The 24,339-nt window shown below is 45.2% G+C and overlaps 1 protein-coding gene across 1 annotated transcript in view; it reads right to left on the bottom strand.

Annotated features, from left to right (window-relative positions):
- Nucleotides 1–24,339, bottom strand: part of ARHGEF38 (Rho guanine nucleotide exchange factor 38) — a 107,740-nt gene that overhangs the window by 55,923 nt on the left and 27,478 nt on the right. The window contains exon 3 of the mRNA XM_038755249.1: nt 9,622–9,745. Coding sequence (XP_038611177.1) covers nt 9,622–9,745 — 124 coding nt within the window. The remainder of the gene's footprint in view (nt 1–9,621; nt 9,746–24,339) is intronic.

Here is a 24,339-nt window from a genome sequence, read left to right as displayed (position 1 = left end):
CTCACAGTCTCAATCTCCATTTCACAGATGACGATGATGATGATGGTATTTGTTAAGCGCTTACTATGTGCCAAGCACTGTTCTAAGCGTGGGGCGGAGATACAAGTTTATCAGGTTGTCCCAGGTGGGGCTCACAATCTTCACCCCCATTTTACAGATGAGGTAACTGAGGCCCAGAGAAGTGAAGTGACTTGCCCAAGTCACACACCTTCTCTCTCCCAGGCCCATGCTTCATCCACTAGGCCGTGCTTCACTCTTCATTCCTTTAGGGCCAGACAGCTAACTGGGCCTCTGTCTCATCCCTTTTGCCATCGACCTCTTGCTCACCCACTTCCTCCTGCCTGTATGTTCCTCCCCCTTCACATCTGACAATAATGATAATAATAATCATGGCATTTATTAAGCGCTTGCTATGTGCAAAGCACTGTTTTAAGTGCTGGGGAGGTTACAAGGAGATCAGGTTGTCTCATGGTGGGCTTGCAGTCTTAATCCTCCTTTTAAGATGAGGGAACTGAGGCTCAGAGAAGTTAAGTGATTTGCTCAAACAGCTGACACTTGGCAGAGCCGGGATTCGAACCCATAACCGCTGACTCCAAAGCCCGTGCTCTTTCCACTGAGCCACGCAGCTACTCTACAATATACTCCTCTCCCCATCTTCAAGGCCCTTCTGTACTCACACCTCCTCCAGAAGGCCTTCCGTGAATGATCTCTCATCTCCCCCCTACCCCAACTGCCATTTTGTCACTTCTGTGTGACCTGAGCCCTTTGGAATGCCTCCCTTCCGCCTCTGCGGCATTTACGTTCGTATCTTTGAACTCCACCGCTTCCCCCTAGGTGTAATTTATTTTAATCTCTGCCTCTTCTTACAAAATCCTGAGAGAGCATGTCTATCCAGCGCTTAGAACAGCGCTTTGCACATAGTAAGCGCTTAATAAATGCCATCGTTATTATTATATTCAATCTACTGCGCTCTGCGCCGAGTAAGCACTCAATAAATACGATTGAATGAATGAATGTATCTACCTCAGCACTTGGAACAGTTCTTAGCACAGAGAAGCAGCGTGGCTCAGTGGAAAAGAGCCCGGGCTCTGGAGTCAGAGGTCATGGGTTCAAATCCTGGCTCCACCACTTGTCAGCTGTGTGACTTTGGGCACTTCACTTCTCTGGGCCTCAGTTTCCTCATCTGTAAAATGGGGATGAAAACTGTGAGACCCCCCCCGTGGGACAACCAGATCACCTTGTAACCTCCCCAGCGCTTAGAACAGTGCCTTGTACATAGTAAGCGCTTAATAAATGCCATCATCATTATTATTATTACCATTAACCTCCCACCCAATTAAATAGATAAAAGAATAAATAGAAAGACCCACCTACCTGAGCGCTAAGGTGATTGATGGGGGTGATAGGAAGAAGAATGTAGGAGATGGGCTAGGGACCGCTCTTTGGAGGAGAGGTTTTTTTAGGAAGACTGTAAAGTCAAGGAGGAATACCCTCTGTCACTTGACGGAATTCCATGCAGAGGGAAAGGCCTGAGCCTGGGATCAGAGGTGGGGGAGGGACCCGGAGGATGTGGAGTTAGAACATTTGCAACCCAAATTTTCTAGACTGTGAGCCCACTGTTGGGTAGGGACCGTCTCTATATGTTGCCAGCTTGTACTTCCCAAGCGCTTAGTACAGTGCTCTGCACACAGTAAGCGCTCAATAAATACGACTGAATGAATGAATGAACCCAGGGTGGAGTTGGAGAAGAGAGCAGGTGGGTAAGAGGGAAAACCTCAGGTCACACCTTCCAACTGTTATTTCTGCTTTGGAGTAGCGTGGTCTGGTGGAAAGATCACAGGACCGGGGATCAGAAGATCTGGATTCTAATCCTGCTCTGATGCTTGCTTGCTGGGTGACCCTGGGCAAGTTACTTAACGTCTCTGTGCCCCAGTTTCCTCATATGTAAAATGGAGATCCAGTACATGTTCTCCCTCCTACTTAGACTGTTATGTGGGACAGGCTTTGCATCTGAACTGATCATCTTTTATCTATAATAATAACAATAATAATAATGATGGTATTTGTTAAGTGCTTACTATGTGCAAAGCACTGTTCTGAGCGCTGGGGAGGTTATAAGGTGATCAGGTTGTCCCACAGGGGGCTCACAGTTTTAATCCCCATTTTACAGATGAGGTAACTGAGGCCCAGAGAAGTGAAGTGACTTGCCCAAAGTCACACAGCTGACAGCTGGCGGAGCCGGGATTTGAACCCATGACCTCTGACTCCCAGCACTTCATTCATTCAATCGTATTTATTGATACTTAATCGCATCAGTCGTATTTATTGATACTTACTACAGTGCTTGGCACATAGTAAGCAGTCAGCATGTTCCACAATGGTTAATATTATCTGTAAGAATGAGGATAACCTTCTTCCCTTCCCCACAGCACCTGTATATATGTATATATGTTTGTACATATTTATTACTCTATTTATTTATTTATTTTATTTGTACATATCTATTCTATTTATTTTATTTTGTTAGTATGTTTGGTTTTGTTCTCTGTCTCCCCCTTTTAGACTGTGAGCCCACTGTTGGGTAGGGACTGTCTCTATATGTTGCCAATTTGTACTTCCCAAGCGCTTAGTACAGTGCTCTGCACATAGTAAGCGCTCAATAAATACGATTGATGATGATGATGATATTTGTTCTCCCTCCCTCTTAGACTGTGAGCTCCACGTGGGCAGGGGCTGTACCCAATAATAATAATAATAATAATGATAATGGCATTTGTTAAGCGCTTACTATGTGCAAAGCAGTGTTCTAAGCGCTGGGGAGGTTACAAGGTGATCAGGTTGTCCCACGGGGGGCTCACAGTCTTAATCCCCATTTTACAGATGAGGAAACTGAGGCCCAGAGAAGTGAAGTTTATTTTGTTGGTATGTTTGGTTCTGTTCTCTGTCTCCCCCTTTTAGACTGTGAGCCCACTGTTGGGTAGGGACTGTCTCTATGTGTTGCCAATCTGTACTTCCCAAGCGCTTAGTACAGTGCTCTGCACATAGTAAGCGTTCAATAAATACGATTGATTGATTGATTGATTGATTGATTGAAGTGACTTGCCCAAAGTCCCACAGCTGACAACTGGCAGAGCCGGGGTTTAAACCCACGACGCCTGACTCCAAAGCCCGGGCTGTTTCCATTGAGCCACGCTGCTTCTCTCGTATCTAGTCCAGCACTTAATGCAGCTTTTAGCAAATGCAATTATTATCTCACGAGGAGAAATGTACGCGATGACCGGCTTCAAGTACCGAGGCCGTACATGTTATCATTTGCCCTGCAGATGATCGTGGTGGTCCGTTTCTGTTCAGATTTCCCTGGTCCCTCTGCTCTTAGCTATGTCCTTGTGGTTTTGACGGCCTGCCAGCTGGGAATTCGGAAAAGCTGCTGGTGCCTGGGCACTCCTTACCCCCCACCATCATTACCACCACCACCACCATGTGACCTTTTCACATGTCCATAAAACACATTGGCAAGCCCTACCCACCTAGCAATAAGTGAAATATTCTGTGTACTCTCAGCCTACGTTCATGCTCTGCACACAGTAAGCGCTCAATAAATATGATTGAATGAATGAATGAATGAATCTTCAACCCCAGAAATGACTCATTTTTTCTCCCCTAAGCACTGCCACGGGTAGAGACGCCTTCTTGGGATATACACAATGAACATCCATTCAAGAAGGAAACTCCCCACGAAAGCAGAAAGCTGTCTTTATTGGCATTCAGCGGCACTCTTTCCACCTCCGCTCTCTCTGCCTGTCTCCCTGTCTCACAAAGCAGCCTCCAAGCAGAACAGGAATTACAGTCCTTTTTCAGTGATACCTTTTCAGTTATAGTTTTTTGCACAATGTGGATGAGCCAGACAATCGAAACAGATCCTCACATATCTGTGACTCAATCCTGTGCCTCCATAATTACTGGGAAAAATGACGAAATGCCCACACTAATAAATGGGAAACATTGCTGGCTTTTTCTCCTGAATGAGAATGACAGGGGCCACGCCGATGACTTCCCTTGCTGGGAAGAATACTTGAAAAATGCAAGATTTTCTATTAGGCATGTGAATCATGATGTTACACAAATAACCGTGTATCACTAAATATATCAAAATAATCCAATCCTGTTTTTTTAACCTTGAAAAACACAATCCAGACCTGCATAGATACGCAATTCACTCAAATGTCTCACACTTTACAAATCATGCTGTGTCAGTGCAATGTGACTAACGCTGATTTCTTCTAAATGCTGATTATCGCTCTCTCTATCCCCACTCCTTTTCTTTCCCTTTCATTCCCCTTCATTCCTCACTCTCCTTTTTTTCTCACTATTCCTTTTCTCTCTTTAGTCTGCCTATCTTCCATCTCCATCTCCTCTTCCATTTCTCTTCCCCTCCCTGCTCCTCTCTAATGTACACCAGTGGATACTGTGAAGGGACCGATCTTATTTTCCTCCAATTTCTGAAGATTTTGGACTCAACGGAAGCTTGGAACCCATCTGATGGTTCATCTGTCTTTCTCCAGTTGCCTGGGCAGAGGAAGAATTAAAGGCCATTTTCCAGAAAGAGTAGTCCTGGCAATGCCCCAGGGCTTTCAGTGTGGGTTGAGGTGGCCAGATGAAAACTTAGGAGGATTCGCAGCCCAGTGCAGCTGTGATTTGATCTCCTCTTAATGAAGGGAGGATAGAGGAGCCTTATCAAAAGGACAGCTCTTCCAAAAGGCATTCCCCTACAAAGCCCCCTACTCCCTCTCCATCACCGCTGCACTTGGATTTGCACCCTTTATTCACCCCCTCAGGCCCACAGCACTTATGCACTTATGTACATATCCATAATTTATTTATTTATACCAATGTCTATCTCCCCCTCTAGAATGTAAGGTTTTTATGGGCAAAGAACATATCTACCAACTGTATACTGTACTTTCCCAAGTGCTTAATACGGTGTTTTGCACACATTTAGCACTGAATATGATTAAGATATTACACCTGGGCCACATTTGCGGTAATGTGTTTCGTAAGCCTTAAAATATACCCCAGGCACTTCCATTTAGCACCCCGTGCTTTATACCGTATTTTCCGAGCAAAGACTCCCTGCAAACACAGAACATAATAATAATAATGATGGCATTTGTTAAGCGCTTACTATGTGCAAAGCACTATTCTAAGCACCATGTTCTAAGAACATGGAGAGTATCGCTTATCAGTCAACCGTATTTATTGAGCACTTACTATGTGCAGAGCACTGTACTAGGCGCTTGGGAGAGTATACTACCACAGAGTTAGCAGACACATTCCCTGCCATTAAGGAGCTTACAGTCTTAATAAAGCCCCCTGCCCACCAAATACCCTCAATATTATTAAATATCTCAGCAGAAAACAGCATTGATCGAATTCCTGTCAGGTGCAGAGCCCTGGGCTGGACTTTGGCAACCTACAAGTGACCCAATCCTTGAAGAACTTCCAAACAAATGGGCAGAGACTGATCAGCTCCCTGTTTTCTTTTTTGAACATTTTGAACATAATGAAGAGCAGAGTGTGTGGGCTGGGCTGTAGAGGAGAGAAGAGAGGTGAGGTTAGAAGGGGCTATGTAATGGAGTGCTTTGAAGCCAACAGTGAGGAGTTTTTGTTTGATAAGGAGGCAACCACTGGAGATTTTTGAGAAGGGGGGGCATGACATGCCCTGAGTGTTTCTGTAGAAAGATAATCCGGGCAGCAGAGTGAAGTATGGACTGAAGCGTGGGGACTGAAGTGAATGGACTGTCCCACGTGGGGCTCATCGTATCTCACACTAAATATTCCTTAACCCCAAATCTTGTCTGCTGTGTGGCCATGGGCAAGCCATTTTACTTCTCTGTGCCTTGGTTACCTCAACTGTAAAATGGGGATTAAGGCTGTGAGCCCCATGTGGGGCAGGGACTGTGTTCAACTTGATGAGCTTGTATAAGCCCCAGTGCTTAGAACAATACTTGACACATAGTAAGTGCTTAACAAATACCATCATTATTATTATTATTAGTGGTGTGGGGCTGGAAGGGAGGATGAATACAGGGAGCAAGACAGGGTGACACAGAAGGGAGTGGGGGAAGAGGAAAGAAGAGTTGATCAGGGAAGGCCCTTTGGAGGAACCTCTGAAGGCTTCGAATCGGGGGAGAGTAATTGTCTGTCGGATTTGGGGAGGGAGGGCATTCCAGGCCAGAGGCACGAAATGGGCGAGGGGTCGGCGGTGAGATAGATGAGGCGGAGGCACAGTGAGAAGGTTGGCAATAGAGGAACAAAGCGTGCCGGCTGAGTTGTAGTAGAAGAGAAGCGAGGTGAGATAGGAGGGGGGCGAGGTGATTGAGGGCTTTAGGGCCAATGATGAGGAATTTTCGTCTGATGCGGAGGCGGATGGGCAACCATTGGAGTTTCTTGAGGAGCGGGGAAACGTGCCCTGAATGTTTTGGCAGAAAAATGATCCGGGCAGCAGAGTGCAGTATGGACTGGAGTGAGGAGAGCCCGAAGTCTGGGATGCCAGCCAGGAGGTGGAAACAGTAATAAAAGCGCGATAGGATAAGTGACTGGATTAATGTGGTAGCAGTTTGGATGGAAAGGAAAGGGTGGATTTTAGCAAGGTTGTGAAGGAGGAACCGGCAGGATTTAGTGATGGACTGAATATGTGAGTTGAATGAGAGAAAGGAATCAAGGATAATGCCAAGGATATGGGCTTTGGAGGCAGGAAGGATGGTGGTGTCATCTACATTCTACTACAGTCAATAAATGTCATCTACTACATTCAATAAATACCTTTGATAGGTGATTTGTCTGGTTGACAAGAAGGAACGGCCCGCTGTTGGGTAGGGACCGTCTCTATATGTTGCCAACTTGTACTTTCCAAGCGCTTAGTACAGTGCTTTGCACACAGTAAGTGCTCAATAAATATGGATGAATGAATGAATGAACGGCAGGACATGTGAAACCTGCTGTAGAAGTGGGAGGATTCTGGAAAAGAGCTTAGTCAGCCTAAATTGTTATTTTTGTCTGTTAGGAATATGCTGAGTTAAGAAAAAAGTTGGTAATGGACCCCAGATTGATAAGGAGAATAATAATGATGGTGTTTGTTAAGCGCTTACTATGTACAAAGCACTGTTCTAAGCACCAGGAGGTTACAAAGTGATCAGGTTGTCCCTCGTGGGGCTCACAGTGTTAATCCCCATTTTCCAGATGAGGGAACTGAGGCCCAGAGAAGTTAAGTGACTTGCCCAAAGTCACACAGCTGACAATTGGCAGAGCCAGGATTTGAATCCACGACCTGTGACTCCAAAGCCCAGGCTCTTTCCACTGAGCCACGCTGCTTCTCTGTAGAAGTGGGAGGATTCTGGAAAAGAGCTAGTCAGCCTAGATTGTTATTTTTGTCTGATAGGAATATGCTGAGTTAAGAGAAAATTTGGTAATGGACCCCAGATTGATAATAATAATAATGGTGTTTGTTAAGCACTTACTATGTGCAAAGCACTGTTCTAAGCGCTGGGGTAGATACAAGGTTATGAGGTTGTCCCACATGGGGCTCACAGTCTTAGTCCCCATTTTACAGATGAGGTAACTGAGGCCCAGAGAAGTGAAGTGACTTGCCCAAGGTCACACAGCTGACAAGTGGCAGAGGCGGGATTCAAACCCATGACCTCTGACTCTAAAACCCATGCTCTATCCACTAAGCCACGATCTGTGTTATAGCTAGGGCTCAGGAACATCTACCAAGGTAACAGACAAGCCAGGGAAAAATAAAATCAACTTGGGGGGCCCCAGCATTCTCTACGTGCAGTTAATTTACTCCTTGTTCTTACAACTGCAAAGCTGCTTAAAATGATACCCAAACTCATAATAGCGATGGGAACGGACACATCCCAGCATTCTCAAAGGCAGAGGATTGGCTGGATCATGCAGATTAGTCTCGCCTTCAGATTTGGGAACACCCAGGAATGAGTCTAAGCCCAAATGCTGCCTAATAAAACTTCGGGAAGGCAAGTGGCTATGGTAATCATGACCGTAATTTTGGGTGGACCCTCAACTCTGAATCACGAGAAGCCCGAAATTCTGCTCCTCGGGCCACAGCTCCTTACTGGCTTTTGCTTTTTATTTTGTGAAAGGTGTAATTGTTCTGGAACCATATGATTCAGACGTTCAGTAGTATTTATTGAGCGCTTACTGTGTGCAGAGCACTGTTCTAAGCGCTTGTCTTTTAATGTTTTATAGTTTCACTGTTCCTCGGGTGTCTGTCTCCAGTTCTCTCCCCCAGATTGTGAGCTCCTTGAGTGACATTCTCTGTCTAATTCCCACTTGTACTTTCTTACACAGCACTTAGTGCAGTTCTCCGTACACCATAACGACTTAATAAATGCTACTACTATGGCTTAGACTACTTCGGGGTTATGAGCAAGGACAAGGGTTTTGGGAGTTGAGCATCCTTGCTCCTCCCATCTCTGAGCACCTCCAGCAGGCTGCCTGCAGCAGATTGCCCTGGAACAGATTGGTCGGAAGGTTTATGGATCTGAAAACCTTCTGAATCTGTCTGCCAGAGTAGGTTTCTTAATCGGACCCCCCGAACCGTCTCTGCTCGTACGGCGATTAGATGCTGGAGACTGTAGGCTCATTATGGGCAGGGAACATCTCTTCTGCATTGCACTTTCCCAAGAGCTTAGTACAGTGCTTGATAAATAATACCACTGATGGACTGACTGAGGCAGAAAGTTCAACGTGTGCAGTGCTTAGGTGCTGATACATACCCCCTAACTGAGCTAAGCCAATAGGTTAATACGATCTCAGGTAGTAAGATGAGGAAAATAACAGGGCTTGGACCCCCAAATGAGGCGAGAAAGGAGACGCGGATATCCCTCATCTTTACTAACGGAACAGGATTCAAAGTGAAAGGGCGCTTAAAACAGGCTCTCCCGACTCTCTCCTCCACTCTGATCCCTGCTTCGTCCCCAGATCGTGATAAATTTCCACAACTGAATGGGGCAACTGGGAAATCCCTCCAAATTGGGTCCCCCTTCCAACCAAATCGGAACAAACGGTCACCTGAGGGAGAGAAGACAGTGACATTTTTGTAATGACTCAAGATCAGCCGAGGTCCGAACTGAAATCCATAAAAACCCACCAAATGAAAGGCCTCTGCAGATGATAACTGTGGTATTTGTTAAGTGCTTACTATGCGCCAGACGCTGTTCTAAGTACTGAGGTGGACAGGTTGGACAAAGTCCCTGTCCCACACAGGGCTCACAATCTAAATGTCAATTTAAATATTGAAAAAACAGTAGGTCAAAAAAGGGGAGAGCCCTGGAAAGGACTGGGCCAGAAAACGGCAAATTAGAAAAGAAAATGAAAGAGTTAGTGAGGCTGAAAAGTCATAGAAAATGGAAGCAGGAGCGCTTTGAAATGAATCTAGATTCCGTGTAATTACAGGGAGACTGGAGACAGGTTCCGCGTTTCTACATCTCCTGGGTAATTGCTGGGGAGTTAGTAAGGAATTTAAAGCCAAAGCGAAGGGAGGTTATTAAAATATTATTTCCTGCCGCTCTGTAGCTCTCCAGAAGAGAACGAACATACCTATTACTTGCATGGCTGGTTCCGTGTCTGTCGTAGCGTTTTCCAACATTGACAGCAGCTCGGCCGATACCTGACGCACCGATTCAATGTTGCTAAACAAGCCATCCACGTCAAACCTATCAATCTGACAAAACACAAACACTCAGCACCAGCTGATGGGAGGAGCCGCACTGGCACGTGTTTTCACACGCTCAAGCCAGGAGCATTTTACACGCCTTCCTCGTGCCGTTTGGCAGTCACCTCCAGAAACACTGTCATTGGCGATTTCGAGGGGACGCGTATGGTTTCTCAATTAACGCAATAGGGCCGGTGTCTTTGCTACCTGTCTTTGACTTAATTTGGGATTCATTGTAATAATAATAATAATGATGATGGCATTTGTCAAGCGCTTACTATGCGTGAAACATATAAATGCTGGGGGGATACGAGGTGATCAGGTTGACCCACGTGGGGCTCACAGTCTTCATCCCCATTTTCGAGATGAGGTAACTGAGACCCAGAGAAGTGAAGTGACTTTCCCAAAGTCACACAGCTGACAAGTGGCAGAGCCGGGATTTGAACCCATGACCTCTGGCTCCCAAGTCCGTGCTCTTTCCACTGAGCCACGCTGCTTCTCTCCCAAGCGCTTAGAACAGTGCTCTGCACACCGTAAGTGCTCGATAAATACGACTGAAAGAACAAATATGCCTAGAGCAAGCCAAAACTTGAGCCATTTCAGACCTGCAGAATCCAGGATGTCAAGGAATTGGGAATTCTATACATTTTTTGGTGGCTGAAGGGATATCTGTGTCTGTAAGAGATCAGTCAATTGTATTTATTGACCGTTTTACTGTGCAGAGCACTGTACTGAGCTCTTGGGAGATAAATGCAACAAGCTAGCTACAGAAACTTCCATCTGCATCCTTCTAGTCTACCTCTCAGAATCCTTCTTCCCTCCTCCACAAAACAAAACCAGCAAATGAGAATAAAAAATAGGCCAGACCAGAGCATTACTTTACTAACTTCCTGTTCACCTAGGAGAGAAATAGCTAGTAATCTAAATGAAAACCATGCTTTTTACTGTTCACACCTCGCCCAAATCGCTGGCTTGCTCTGGATGAGAACCTATTCTGCGAAGCAGTCCTTGAACCAGAGTTGCTCCGGCTGAGTTGACTCAGGCCTGCTGTCATCACAAATTAGTGTGCTGGCTTTTTTCCCTCGGGTTTTAACAAGGCAGTACATACGGAAGAAGATCTGAAAAAAGAAACACTCTCTTGGAGAATATTTTGTTTCGCATAACCTTAGTGTTAGTCGCCTGTTCCACATAAACATGAGATAGATACTAAAACTGGTGCCCAGTGTTTTGGGCAGCAGAAGAAACAGAAAAAGTACGTGTATTTAGAAGCAATCACTATAACATACTATGCTTACAGATTTACATACTCTACTATAAAAAGGCCTTACTCATCCACCTAGCCATCTTTGCTCTCTTTTCTTTCTCCTACCTGTAATTTCTTTTACATCCATCTTCCGTGTCAGATTGTAAACTTCTTTAAGGCACGGATTGTGTCTTCTGACAATTCTGAACAAGTGCTTTGCACGTAGTCGGCATTCAAAGACCAATAAGTACTATGGTTGGATTAACTGCAACTAAGAGAACCACTTCTGTGGTCAACAGAATATTGTACCGGGGATGATGAGTTGGTATCTGAGGCATTCATTTAGCAGGGGTAGAAAGTTGTTTCTTGGCTTAGTAGGCCCTGAAAAAATATGATGGATTAATATAAAAGGGGAAATGTTTTGCAAATGGGACCAATGATGCCAAGTGCAGTGAGATTGCATTTTCTGGGAAACCAGTGGGAAAGGAGGGATCAAATTCATTTGCGCTCTTCTAGACTTGATGAAGACCGTGTTCCAGTCAACACATTCTAGGCCAATGCTTGCTAACTTTTCTCATGCAGAAAGAGATAAACTTGTGGAAAGAAATGTAATAGATTTGATTCAGCCATTTTTAGTAAAGTAATAAAAGTAATAATAATTATGGTACTTAAGTGCTTATTATGTTCCAAGCATTGTTCTAAGCCTTGGGGTAGATTCAAGTTAATCAGGCTGGACACGGCCCCTGTTCCGAATGGGGATCGTAGTCTGAGTAGGAGGGAGCGGGACTGAATCTCCATTTTACAGAGGAGGTAACTGAGGCACACAGAAGCCCAAGGTCACCCACAGGACAGGTGGTGGAGCCAGGATTAGTACACAGATCCTCTGACTCCTGGGCCCACACTCCTTCTTCTAGGCCGTGCTGCTTCTCTGTTCTGCCATCATCTCTATTGACCCCAAATTCTAAAACACGGCTCGCCTTCCTCCCCGAAATGAATAAAGGTACTAGAGTTGAAATCTCCGCGGGCATCTAAGCACAGGGCTACGCTGTGGACTCTTACTTCAAATTCAAATTGATCCAAGTCAAAAGATTACAAAGCTCCAGCCTCTCAACTATGCTTCTGAGGAAGCAGCTTCTCCCTGGAATGGCAATCCCTTATCCGAGAGGGGATTTAAGAGGGAAGAAAGAGTGACGTAACCGGTGAGTGGGATTTAACAGTCACGGACGATATTGTTGCTTTTCAAGAAATGGGAGTAGAGTTCAGTGACTGGTAACGCACACACCAAGCAGGTGATTTGAAGATATCCTATCAATTTTCAGTGGCCGGGCAGAGCGTTAGAGAAGCAGCGTGGCTCAGTGGAAAGATCATGGTCTTGGGAGTCAGAGGTCAGGGGTTCAAATCCCAGCTCCTCCACTTGTCAGCTGTGTGACTCTGAGCAAGTCACTTCACTTCTCTGTTTTTTTTTAATATCATTTATTAAGCGCTTACTATGTGCAAAGCACTGTTCTAAGCGCTGATGCCTCAGTCACCTCATCTGTAAAATGGGGATTAAGACTGTGAGCCCCACGTGGGACAACCTGATTACCTTGTGTCTCCCCCAGCACTTAGAACAGTGCTTGGCACACAATAAGCACTTAACAAATATTACCGTTATTATTATTAGAGGGAGGGAGATCAAAACGTCTCCATTGGTCAAAAAAACTTCTTGTTTTGGCAATCATCATCATCAAAAACATTTTTATCATCACTGCTGGTGGAAATGCTACTTTGGGTTGTCGTCCTAATGAAAACGAAAGAATATAGGACTGCTTAGCTCTAAAGAGTCCTGTGCCTTTACTGTGCTTGCTTTCACTAATGCTTCCCCAAATAGGATCTCTTTAAGGGGTCCTGGGGGCGGTGGGGGTCCTCAGGACTAAGAGTTAATATTGGTTCTGATACTCGGGGCTGGGGAAGAATGGCCAAATGGACTTTGAGCTGAGTTTACAGGGAGGAAAATAATAAAAATCGGGACTTGATGTGAAATTAAAGAAGCAGCATCTGAGGGGGAATCGAAGCTTCAGTGAGGATCTTGGCAGAAAAAGTTTGGCAGCCATCAAGACCTCAGCGGTTAGCCAATTAATATGGCTTTCCCGGAAGACTGACTTCCAAATTACCTTCAGGCAGTTCAGACTAAACTAATGGTTATTTCATAAGGATTCCGTTCATTTGTATGTGCAAAATTCCTGCTGGGAAACTTGCTCTAAACTGCCTAATTAAGTCGGATGGTAAGTTGAATGGGTGTCCCAGAAGTACCTCAGCCCTTTCAAGCCAATCTTCCCTCTAAATGACCAAATTACCAGCTAATTGTCCTCGTGGATTAATTCCTCCTTCCATCTTCCAGGTCAGAAACCACTAGCGTGGACAGGGGATTGCGATCCACTTTGCTCTCTTAATGGGTTCAGTCTCAGTCCTAGGATCAAACTGAGTTGCGGCATGTTCTGAGATGGCCGAAAAGCCCTCTTAGTAGCAGAGGATCTCGGGTTGGCAGGAGCTCTCTGGGGCATTGAATGTTAGGTAAAATGAGGAGACAGATCATCTAAAAACCTTGGGCTAGACTTAAACTACCGCTGTTGCTTGTGGTTTATCTGTGTGACCCTGGACAGGTCATTTAACTTCTCTGTGCCTCAGTTACCTCATCTGTAAAATGGGGATTGAGACTGGGAGTCCCCTGTGGGACAGGGACCAACCCGATTTGCTTGTATCCACCCCAGCGCTTAGAACAGTGCCTGGCACCTAGTAAGCGCTTAACAGATACCACAATTATTGTTATTATCATCATCAATTGCATTTATTGAGCGCTTACTATGTGCAGAGCACTGTATTATTATTATTATTAATTGAGCTTGGGAAAAGGCTCCTCCACAAGATGCGTTGCCCAAGATATCATTCATTCTATCGTATTTATTAATAATAATAATAATGATGGCATTTGTTAAATAGTTGTTATAGTTGTTAAATAGTTGCTTACTATGTATGAAGCACTGTTCTAAGTGCTGGGGAGGATACAAGGTGATCGCATTGTCCAATGTAGGGCTCACGGTCTTAATCTCCATTTTACAAATGAGGTAACTGAGGCTCAGAGAAGTTAAGTGACTCACCCAAGGTCACACAACAGACACGTGGGGGAGCCGGATTAGAACCCATGACCTCTGACTCCCAAGCCCGAGCTCTTTCCACTGAGCCATGCTGCGTTTTATTGAGCACTTACTGTGTGCAGAGCACTGTACTAAGCATTTGGATTAAGCTTCAAATTTAGTTGAGTATAAAACTGGATATCACCAATCACAGTGTGTAGACAATTAATCCACTCCTGTTCATCCTGAGGCCTTGGGATAGAAACTGTAAACTGACTCATCTCACCTCCGGGTAAATAGTTGCCACTGGGGCATTTATTAACCACAGGACTCCTTGAGATGCACAATATGTTGGAGTCAAATGATGGAGTACGCTTGAGAATGATCCTTAGTGATCATTTAGCTCATTCTTTTACATTAGTTGAGAAAGTCCACCAACTTCCTACTTCCCAGAGTAATGTTGAAAAGCAGTGTGGCTTAATGGGTAGAACACGGGCACTTAATGGATAGAGCACAGGCCTGGAAATCAGAAGGACCTGAGTTCTAATTTTGCTCTGCCACTTGTCCGCTGTGTGGACAACTCGCTTCTCTGTGCCTCAGTTGCTTCATCTATAAAATGGGTATTAAGACTGTGAGCCCCATGTTGGATAAGGACTATGTCCAACCTGATTGACTTGTATCAGAGCTTAGTACAGTGCCTGGCACACAGTTACACTTAAAATACCATTTAAAAATGTTAAATCTGACAGCAAAGAATAGAGAAGCAGCGTGGCTTAGTGGAAAGAGTTGGGAGTCAGAGGTCATGGGTCCTAATCGTGGCTCCGCCACTTGTCAGCTGTGTGACTTTGGGCGAGTCACTTCACTTCTCTGTACCTCAGTTACCTCATCTGTAAAATGGGGATTAAGACTGTGAGCCCCACCTGGGACAACCTGATAGATAACCTTGTATCTCTCCCAGGGCTTAGAACAATGCTGGTCAGATAGTAATCGCTTGGCAAATACCATCATGATTATTAGTCCCTTGGTGAAGCACAGTTAGAATGCGGAGAATGACAATTTCAATTCTTAGGAATTTATTCTTCCCCAGAGCCTGTTTCTTTTTGTCCTGATATTTCCACTAAATGCCACTGGGGCATTTATTAGCCACAGGACTCCTTGAGATGCACAGTATGTTGGAGTCAAATGATGGAGTACGCTTGAGAATGATCCTTAGTGATCATTTAGCTCATATTCCACTAAGGCAGGGATTGGGACTACCTATTGTACGGTGCTCTGTATGCAGTAACCGCTTGAAAAGTACTATTGATTGATTCACATGACTATATTTAGAATCCACTTGACTCTTCTGGGACACTATCTACCAAACATTGGCTGAGAACAAGAGAACTGGTGGATCAATTCAGCCAAACCAGTGGTTAGCGGATCGTCTTCATAAAAGCAGAGAAGGTTTAGACTGTAATCCAGCACATCTCGAGAAGTGAGACTAATTTAAGATTGATTTACATCGATTGAATGGGTGTATTGTACATAGTCCGATAGATCTGAATTTTGTCTTTCAAAGTTCCAGGTGTCATTCATTCATTCATTCAATCGTACTTATTGAGCGCTTACTGTGTGCAGAGCACTGTACTAAGCGCTTGGGATGTACAAGTTGGCAACATATAGAGACGGTCCCTACCCAACAGTAGGCTCACAGTCTAGAAGGGGGAGACAGAGAACAAAACAAAACATATTAACAAAATAAAATAAGTAGAATAAATATGTACAAGAAAAATTAATAAATAAATAGAGTAATAAATACATACAAACATATATGCATATATACAGGTGCTGTGGGGAATACAGTGCTGAACTGTGAATCACTTTCATTTTCCTCCTCACTGGACCCTGCCAGTTTTGACCTGGGCTATAGATTATGCACATTAAAGAAGCCCACAGAATATACTACAGAATATACTCTAGCCCCATATACTTGTAAATGTATCAACAAGGGAAAAAGTTTCCATCATGAAAGAATAATACAAAGATAAAACTCCCTCATCTTTCTTGATCTTGGGCTTACTGAGTGAGCTAAGAGAAGAGATTTCCTTCCCATAAAAAGAGCTTTCACACACCAGAATATTGATATATCACTTTTATACTCAACTAAATTTGAATTTAGTACAACAGCAAACCCTGCATCTTACAGGATGTCAAAGCAGCAGCATCTCTCCTGGGGAGAATTGAAAAATAAGTTAAGAACAATGACTTACTGTCAGGCCTTGTGAAAGAGGTCAGTTCACTGTTGTTTCTCTTACTTAGATTTCACAACTGACTTCTCCTCCATCTCTTGGAACCTCTTTTTCCTTACAATATTTTTGGAGTTTGAAGAAGATATTCTTTGAAACCTTTTTGCTCAACTCTTTTCCTTTATTCCAGGGGCAAAACCCCTCTAGTACTCTATTTATTTATTACTCTATTTATTTTACTTGTACATATCTATTCTATTTATTTTATTTTGTTAATATGTTTGGTTTCGTTCTCTGTCTCCCCCTTCTAGACTGTGAGCCCACTGTTAGGTAGGGACTGTCTCTATATGTTCCCAACTTGTACTTCCCAAGCGCTTAGTACAGTGCTCTGCACATAGTAAGCGCTCAATAAATACAATTGATTGATTGATTGCAATGGAATGATTTGATACCTTCTGGTCTGGCTACCTCCCTCTGGCTTGTGGTCAATTTGACAGTGCCCCATGTGATGAATGGTCGAATCAAGTCCGCTGTTTCGGAGACTTATTGATTATTCTTGTCTCATCAAATTTTTATATAGTTTTGCGGAAGATACGCTTCCTACAAACCACCATCCTTGCTCAATTTACTGTTCAATATACTGAAGGTCTGTAGACGAAATAGACGGAGAAGGCAAGCGGCATTTTCAATCGGCAGACAGCTGAGCCCAAAATGCCAGGCTTCATCCCGATCCTCCCGGATCTATCTCTCTGCTGCTTTTGACACCTTGGATCACTCCCTAGGAATACGTTCTTATCCCGTTCCCCTTTCCTCCTCCTTCTCAGCTTCATTCACTAACTCCTCCTCTGCCTCTCCTCCTCTTCCTGCAGGCATCCCCTAAAGCGCGGTTCCGGGTACTCTACTCTTCTCGTGCTACACTCCTTCCCTCTGGAAGCTCGTCTGCTCCCTTGGCTTTATGTAGTAGCAATAATAATATTTATTTAAGCCCTTAACTGTGTGCAGAACTCCGCCACTTGTCAGCTGTGTGACCTTGGGTATGCCTCTTGACTTCTCTGTGCCTCAGTTACCTCATCGATAAAACGGGGATTAAAACTGTGAGCCCCACATGGGACAATCTCATCACCTTGTATCCTCCAGTGCTTAGAACAGTGCTTTGCACATAGTAAGTGCTTAACAAATACCATTATTATTATTATTATTATTACTAAGCACCGGGAAAGAGTATGCAGGTGGGAATTAGACACGGACCCTGTCCTTGGAGGGACTCACAATTACAGGTGATGAGGGGAAGGTGGAGAAGAGGCCTGGAAACTGACACATTAGGAGCAATGAAACATTCATAAAAACTGTGGTATTTGTCAAGCGAAGCGCTTACTATGTGCCAGGCACTGTCCTAAGCGCTGGGGTAGAAACAAGATAATCAGATGGGACACGGGCCCCGTCCCCCGTGGGGCTCACAATCTTAACCCCCATTTTGCAGATGAGAGGACTGAGGCCCAGAGAAGTGAGGTGACCTGCCTGAGGTCACACAGCAGACCCGTGGTGGAGCTGGGATTAGAACCCAGGTCCGCCGGCTCCCAGCCCTGTGCGTTTTCAACCATGCTGCTTCTGAACATTAAAGCATTAAAATGACATAAAAGACAAACACAAATGCACAATACACAAAAGAGATGTAAGCGGTTCCTGGGAGTCCAAAGGCCCTAGGTTCTAATCCTGGCTCTGCCACTCTGCTGTGTGATCTTGGGCAAGTCACTTAACTTCTCTGTGCCCCAGTTAACATCTTTAAAATGGGGATTAAAACCGTGAGCCCCATGTGGGACAGGGACTGTGACCGACTTAAGTTGTATCTACCCCAGTGCTTACTACAGTGCCTGGCAGGTAATAATAACAATAATAATAATAATAATAATAACAATAATAATAATAATAATGATGGCATTTGTTAAGTGCTTACTATGTGCAGAGCACTGTTCTAAGCACTGGAGGGGGAATCAAGTTGTCCCACGCGGGGCTCCCAGTCTTAATCCCCATTTTACAGATGAGGTAACTGAGGCTCGGAGAAGTTAAGTGACTTGCCCAAGGTCACACAGCAGACATGTGGCGGAGTCGGGATAATAATCTTAATAGAAATTATGCTACTTGTTAAGCACTTGCTATGTGCCAGGCACTGTACTAAATGCCAAAGCGCTTAACAAATACCATTAAAAAAAGTGGATAGGGCACTATGGCTTGAGGAGCAAAATTTCTCCTCACGATTCAGAGTCCCTAGCTATGAGAAGCAGCATGGCTCAGTGGAAAGAGCCCAGGCTGTGGAGTTAGAGGTCATGGGTTCAAATCCCGGCTCCACCAATTGTCAGCTGTGTGACTTTGGGCAAGTCACTTCCCTTCTCTGGGCCTCAGTTGACCTCATCTGTAAAATGGGGATTAAGACTGTGAGCCCCCCGGGGGGCAACCTGATCACCTTGTAACCTCCCCAGCACTTAGAACAGTGCTTTGCACATAGCAAGTGCTTAATAAATGCTATCATTATTATTATTATTCTCTGGGCCTCAGTGACCTCATCTGTAAAATGGGGATTAAGACTGTGAGCCCTCCAGGGGACAACCTGATCACCTTGTAACCTCCCAAGCGCTTAGAACAGTGCTTTGCCCATAGTAAGCGCTTAATAAATGCCATTATTATTATTATTATTATGACTTTGTAGACACTAACTTTTCTGAGGTTTTATGAGGCCCCTGCTGCCAAGGCTGTTCTTATTCCTGCTAGGGCGGTGAGAAGTAGGACGGGACGGGGTCTCCCCGATAGAAGCAGCGTGGTTTGGGAGTTAGAGGTCTTGGGTTCTAATCCAGGCTCCGCCGCTTGTCAGCTGTGTGACTTTGGGCCAGTCACTTCACTTCTCTGTGCCTCAGTTCCCTCATCTGGAAAATGGGGATGAAGACTGTGAGCCCCACGTGGGACAACCTGTGACCTCCCCAGCGCTTAGAACAGTGCTTGGCACTTTACAAATACCATTATTATAATTGTTAGTGTGGAGAAGAGCCAAAGCCAGCACTGGGTGACGGGGAGGGAAACAAACAGGTCACTTGGCCATGGGTGAGGAGAACTTAGTACAGTGCTCTGCACACAGTAAGCGCTCAATAAATACGATTGAATGAATGAATGAGAACGTAGAGTGTGGAGGGAGGCAAGCCTCAAGTGTTGGGGGCTTAGTTTGGCTTCAAAATAAAGAGGTGGAGAGGGCCGAGAAGCAGAGCAGTGCCTTTTATCCCCAGGCAGGAGCAGGCAGAGTGTTCCTCAGTCACCGTGGCAGGGTGGCTAAGGATGTACAGGCCAACACCCTACCATTTCTACGCTTGTGACTCCCAAATAATAATAAATAATAATAATTGTGGCATTTGTTAAGCACTTACTATGTACCAAGCATTGTTCTAAGAGCTGGGCTAGATGCAAGGTAACCAGGTTGGACACGATTCATATCCCTCAGGGTGCTCACAATCTTGACGTTTATTTTACAGATGAGGTAACTGAGGCACGGAGAAGTTAAGTGACTTGTCCAAGGACACACAGCAGACATGTGGGAGGGCCGAGATTAGAACCCCTGACCTCTGACTCCCAAGCCCGGGCTCTCTTTCTAGAGAAGCAGCTTGGCTTAGCGGAAAGAGCAGGGACTTGGGAGTCAGAGGTCATGGGTTCTAATACCAGATCCACCACTTGTCAGCTGTGTGACTTTGGGCAAGCCACTTCACTTCTCTGTGCCTCGGTTACCTCATCTGTAAAGTGGGGATTAAGACTGTGAGCCCTGCATGGGACAACCTGACAACCTCGTATCTACCCCAGTGTTTAGAACAGTGCTTGGCACATAGTAAGGCGCTTAACAAATACCATCATTATTATTATTTCCACTAGGCCAAATCTACCTTCCTAGCCCTGACTTCTCATCTGATTTAAAATCCCACATTTCCTCACACTTCCAGGACCTCTCCACTTGGATATCCAGCGCTTAGAACAGTGTTTTGCACATTGTAAGTGCTTAATAAATGCCATTGTTATTATATCCTGCTGGCTCCTCATACTCAACGCATCAAGAACCAAACTCCTTATCTTTACCCTAGACCCAAGCCCAGTTTGGATTTTTCTATTTCAGTCAACCACTCGAACCATCTTTCCCGCCTCGGAGCCCTGCAACCCGGGACTCTTGGTTTTCCTCCAACTTGGGCATTCCAAACTCTGCCAATTTTTCCTACGCAGCATCCGCTCCTTCCTCTCCAAACTGCTATCACGCTTATCTTAGTTCTGACCTTGCCATGCCACACCTGGAGAGTTTCCAGTCCTCTACCAGTCTCGACTACGGGAGGGAGAGTCAAGCAGCGGCCTACCCATTCCATCTCTAGCTTGGCCAGTGGCTAGCGAGTGGAAGGCCATGTGCTGCAAATCAAAACTCACCCACGCTGGGCAGCAGCGACATGGGAGAGAGTCGAGGGCGGAGAACTCAACTTTACTGCATGGAAAGAGGCAGTGGTAAACCACTTGCGTATTTTTACCGAGAAAACTCCGTGGCTACATTACCGGAACGATTGCAGATGGAGGTGGATGTGTCAGTGGTGTCGCTATCAGTCGTAGATGACTCGACGGCATAAGACAAGACTTCCCAAGTGCTTAGTACAAAGCACTGCATCAAGGGGGTGCTCAATAAATGCTCCTCCTCCTCCTCCTGCAATTATTTCTACTACAATGACCGGTTCAAGCCGGAAGGTTATTCCTTTTAGGCTGGCCATCAAACTTGCTTCTTTATGAGCTGCTCTTTGCCACTACTCCAAAACTGGTTTAAGCGCTCAATAAATATGATTGAGTGAATGAATAAATGAATGGTTCCCCAAAGAGAGTCGTGTGCAATGTTGATTTTGTCCTTAAGTCAAAAGCAGAGGATTTTAGGTGGAATCAAGTACTGGGAAAAGCAAACCCTCATCCTACATTCGGATGGATTTTCATTCCGCCGCCTGATCACCACAGGCTTGATGTTCCGAATTTTAACTGTCTCAAGTCAAATAATATAGATTTGGGGAAAAAAAGAATTAAATGTATTGAATATATTAAGGATTTACACAAAGTAAAATACTGCATAGATGGCGTTACCAAAACTTTTCTTAGGAGAGTCAAGAAAGAAAATTAGAAGTACCGAAGCTGGCATTTCTGATCTGTTACATAAAAATTTTAAACTGCCTTTTCTGCCCACTTTAGCACTTCAGAGGAGCAAAGAACTTTGAAAACTTGAACTTCAGGTTTTCCCAGTGAGTATTGTTCTCCCATATTCTGCCCCTACTGAGCTCGCCGTGTACTTTATTAAGCCAACTGAAACCATCAGATGTGATCTCCCTGAAATCTCCACTGCTTATCTCCAGCTCCTCCCTCCCCCTGCCTCTTCTTTGATTCTCCCACCTTTCCCAGCAGAATCTCAAGACGAGATCTCCAGCCTCCTCTCAAAATCCATCCCCCTACAACCTGCACCTCTGATCCTGCCCTTTCACACCTTTTTAAAACACTCAGCCTCCTTCTTTTCCCCTCCTTGATTGCCATTTTCAACTGTTCACTCTCCAGTGGCTTCCCCCCACTGCTTTCAAACATGCTAATAGTAATAATGATGGCATTTGTTAAGCGCTTACTACGTGCAAGGCACTGTTCTAAGTGCTGGGGAGGATACAAGGTGATCAGGTTGTCCCACGGGGGGCTCACAGTCTTCATCCCCATTTTACAGATGAGGCACAGAGAAGTTAAATGACTTGCCCAAAGTCACACAGCTGACAAGCGGCGGTGCTGGAATTAGAACCCATGACCTCTGACTCCCAAGCCCGGGCTCTTTCCACTGAGCCACGCTGCTTCCCATGCTGTATCTACTATCCTAGAAGAACCCTCCCTTGGAACCCCTGACTCCCTCCAGTTATAACAATAATAATAATGATAATTATAGTTTTTGTTAAGCACTGACTAAGTGTCGGGACCGTACTAAGTCCCGGGGTGCGTACAAGCAAATCGGGTTGGAGACAGTCCCTGTCCTAGGTGGAACTCACAGTCTCGATCCTCATTTTCCAGATGAGGTAACTGAGGCCCAGAGAAGTGAAGTCACTTGCCTGAGGTCACACAGCAGACAAGTGATGGAGCCGGAATTAGAACCCATCACCTCCAGCTTTCAGGTCCATGCTCCATCCACTACGTCACGCTATCTCCCCATCTCCCTCCTACCATTCCTCTCTGAACTCTTCTCAGGTTCTTCTCGCTGTGGAGTCAGAGGTCATGGGTTCAAACCCCGGCTCCGCCAATTGTCAGCTGTGTGACTTTGGGCAAGTCACTTCACTTCTCTGGGCCTCAGTGACCTCATCTGGAAAATGGGGATGAAGATTGTGAGCCCCCCGTGGGACAACCTGATCACCGTATAACCTCCCCGGCACTTAGAACAGTGCTTTGCACATGGTAAGTGCTTAATAAATGCTATCATTATTATTATTATTATTCTCCTCCAATTTTCTCCAATCTGGCTTCCTCCTCATTCATGCCACCAAAACAGTCACCTAATAAGGTCACCAATAAACTCCTTCTCGCCATATCCAACAGCCTCTACTCCATCCTCTTCCTCCTCAACCTCTCAGCTGCCTCTGACACTGTTGCCCACCCTTTCTCCTGGAAAACATTTAGCTTCACTGATCCTGTTCTCTCCCGATTCTACTCCTATCTCTCTGGTCACTCATTTTCAGTCTCTTTCACGGACTCTCCCTCTCCCTCCCACCCTTTAACTGTGGGGGTCCCTCAGAGCTCAGTGGTGGGTCCCCATCTATTCTCCATCTACTCCCTTGAAGAATTCATTCACTCCCATGATTTCAACTACTATTTCTAAGCGGATTTTTCCCAAATCTACATCTCCAGCCCTGCTCTCTCTCCTTCTCTGCAGTCTTGCATTTCCTCCCGTTCAGGACATCTCTACGCGGCTGTCCAGCCGTCACCTCAAATTCAAGATATCCAAAATAGAACTCTTTATCTTCCCTGTCCAAACCCTGTAGACATCCTTTCTCTCTCACAAGCCTTGATATTATGCTCAACTCTCTCTCCATCCCCTCGCCCCCTCCTACCTCACCTTCCTTCTCTCCTTCTCCAGCCCAGCCCGCACCCTCCGCTCCTCTGCCGCTAACCTCCTCACTGGGCCTCGTTCTCGCCTGTCCTGCTGTTGACCCCCGGCTCACATCCTTCCCCTGGCCCGGAATGCCCTCCCTCCACACATCTGCCAAACTAGCTCTCTTCCTCCCTTCAAAGCCCTATTGAAAGCTCACCTCCTCCAGGAGGCCTTCCCAGACTGAGCCCCCTTTTTCCTCTCCTCCTCCCCATCCCCCCCCGCCCTACCTCCTTCCCCTCCCCACAGCACTTGTATATATTTGGCCAGATGTATAACCCTATTTATTTTACTTGTACACATTTACTACTCTATTTTATTAATGATATGCCTAAAGCTATAATTCTATTCATTTTGATGGTTTTGACACCTTTCTACATGTTTTGTTTTGTTGTCTCTCTCCCCCTTCTAGACTGTGAGCCCGTTGTTGGGTAGGGACCGTCTCTATATGTTGCCGACTTGTACTTCCCAAGTGCTCTGCACACAGAAAGCGCTCAATAAATACGACAATGAATAAATGAACTCATCTGTCTCACTCAACATCCAATATATCACCAAATCCCGTTCAACCTTCACACTGTTAAAATCTGCCTTTTCTTCTCCATCCAAATTGACAACATGTTAATCCAAGCATTTATCCTCACCCATCTTGATTACTGCATCAGTCTCCTTTCTAATCTCCCCGCTTCCTGATGCTTCTCACTCTGATCCACACCTCACTCTGCTGACCCAATCATTTTTCTGCGAAATCTTTCTGTCCATGTTTCCCCACTTCCCAAGAACCTCTAGTGGTTGCCCATCCACCTCCGCATCCAAAAGAAACTCCTTATCATCAACTTTAATGCACTGTCAGGTTGTCCCCT

The sequence above is a fragment of the Tachyglossus aculeatus genome, chromosome 12 (genome assembly GCF_015852505.1).
Source record: "Tachyglossus aculeatus isolate mTacAcu1 chromosome 12, mTacAcu1.pri, whole genome shotgun sequence".
Taxonomy (NCBI): Eukaryota; Metazoa; Chordata; class Mammalia; order Monotremata; family Tachyglossidae; genus Tachyglossus; species Tachyglossus aculeatus.
This window is presented reverse-complemented; position numbering and strand designations above follow the sequence as displayed.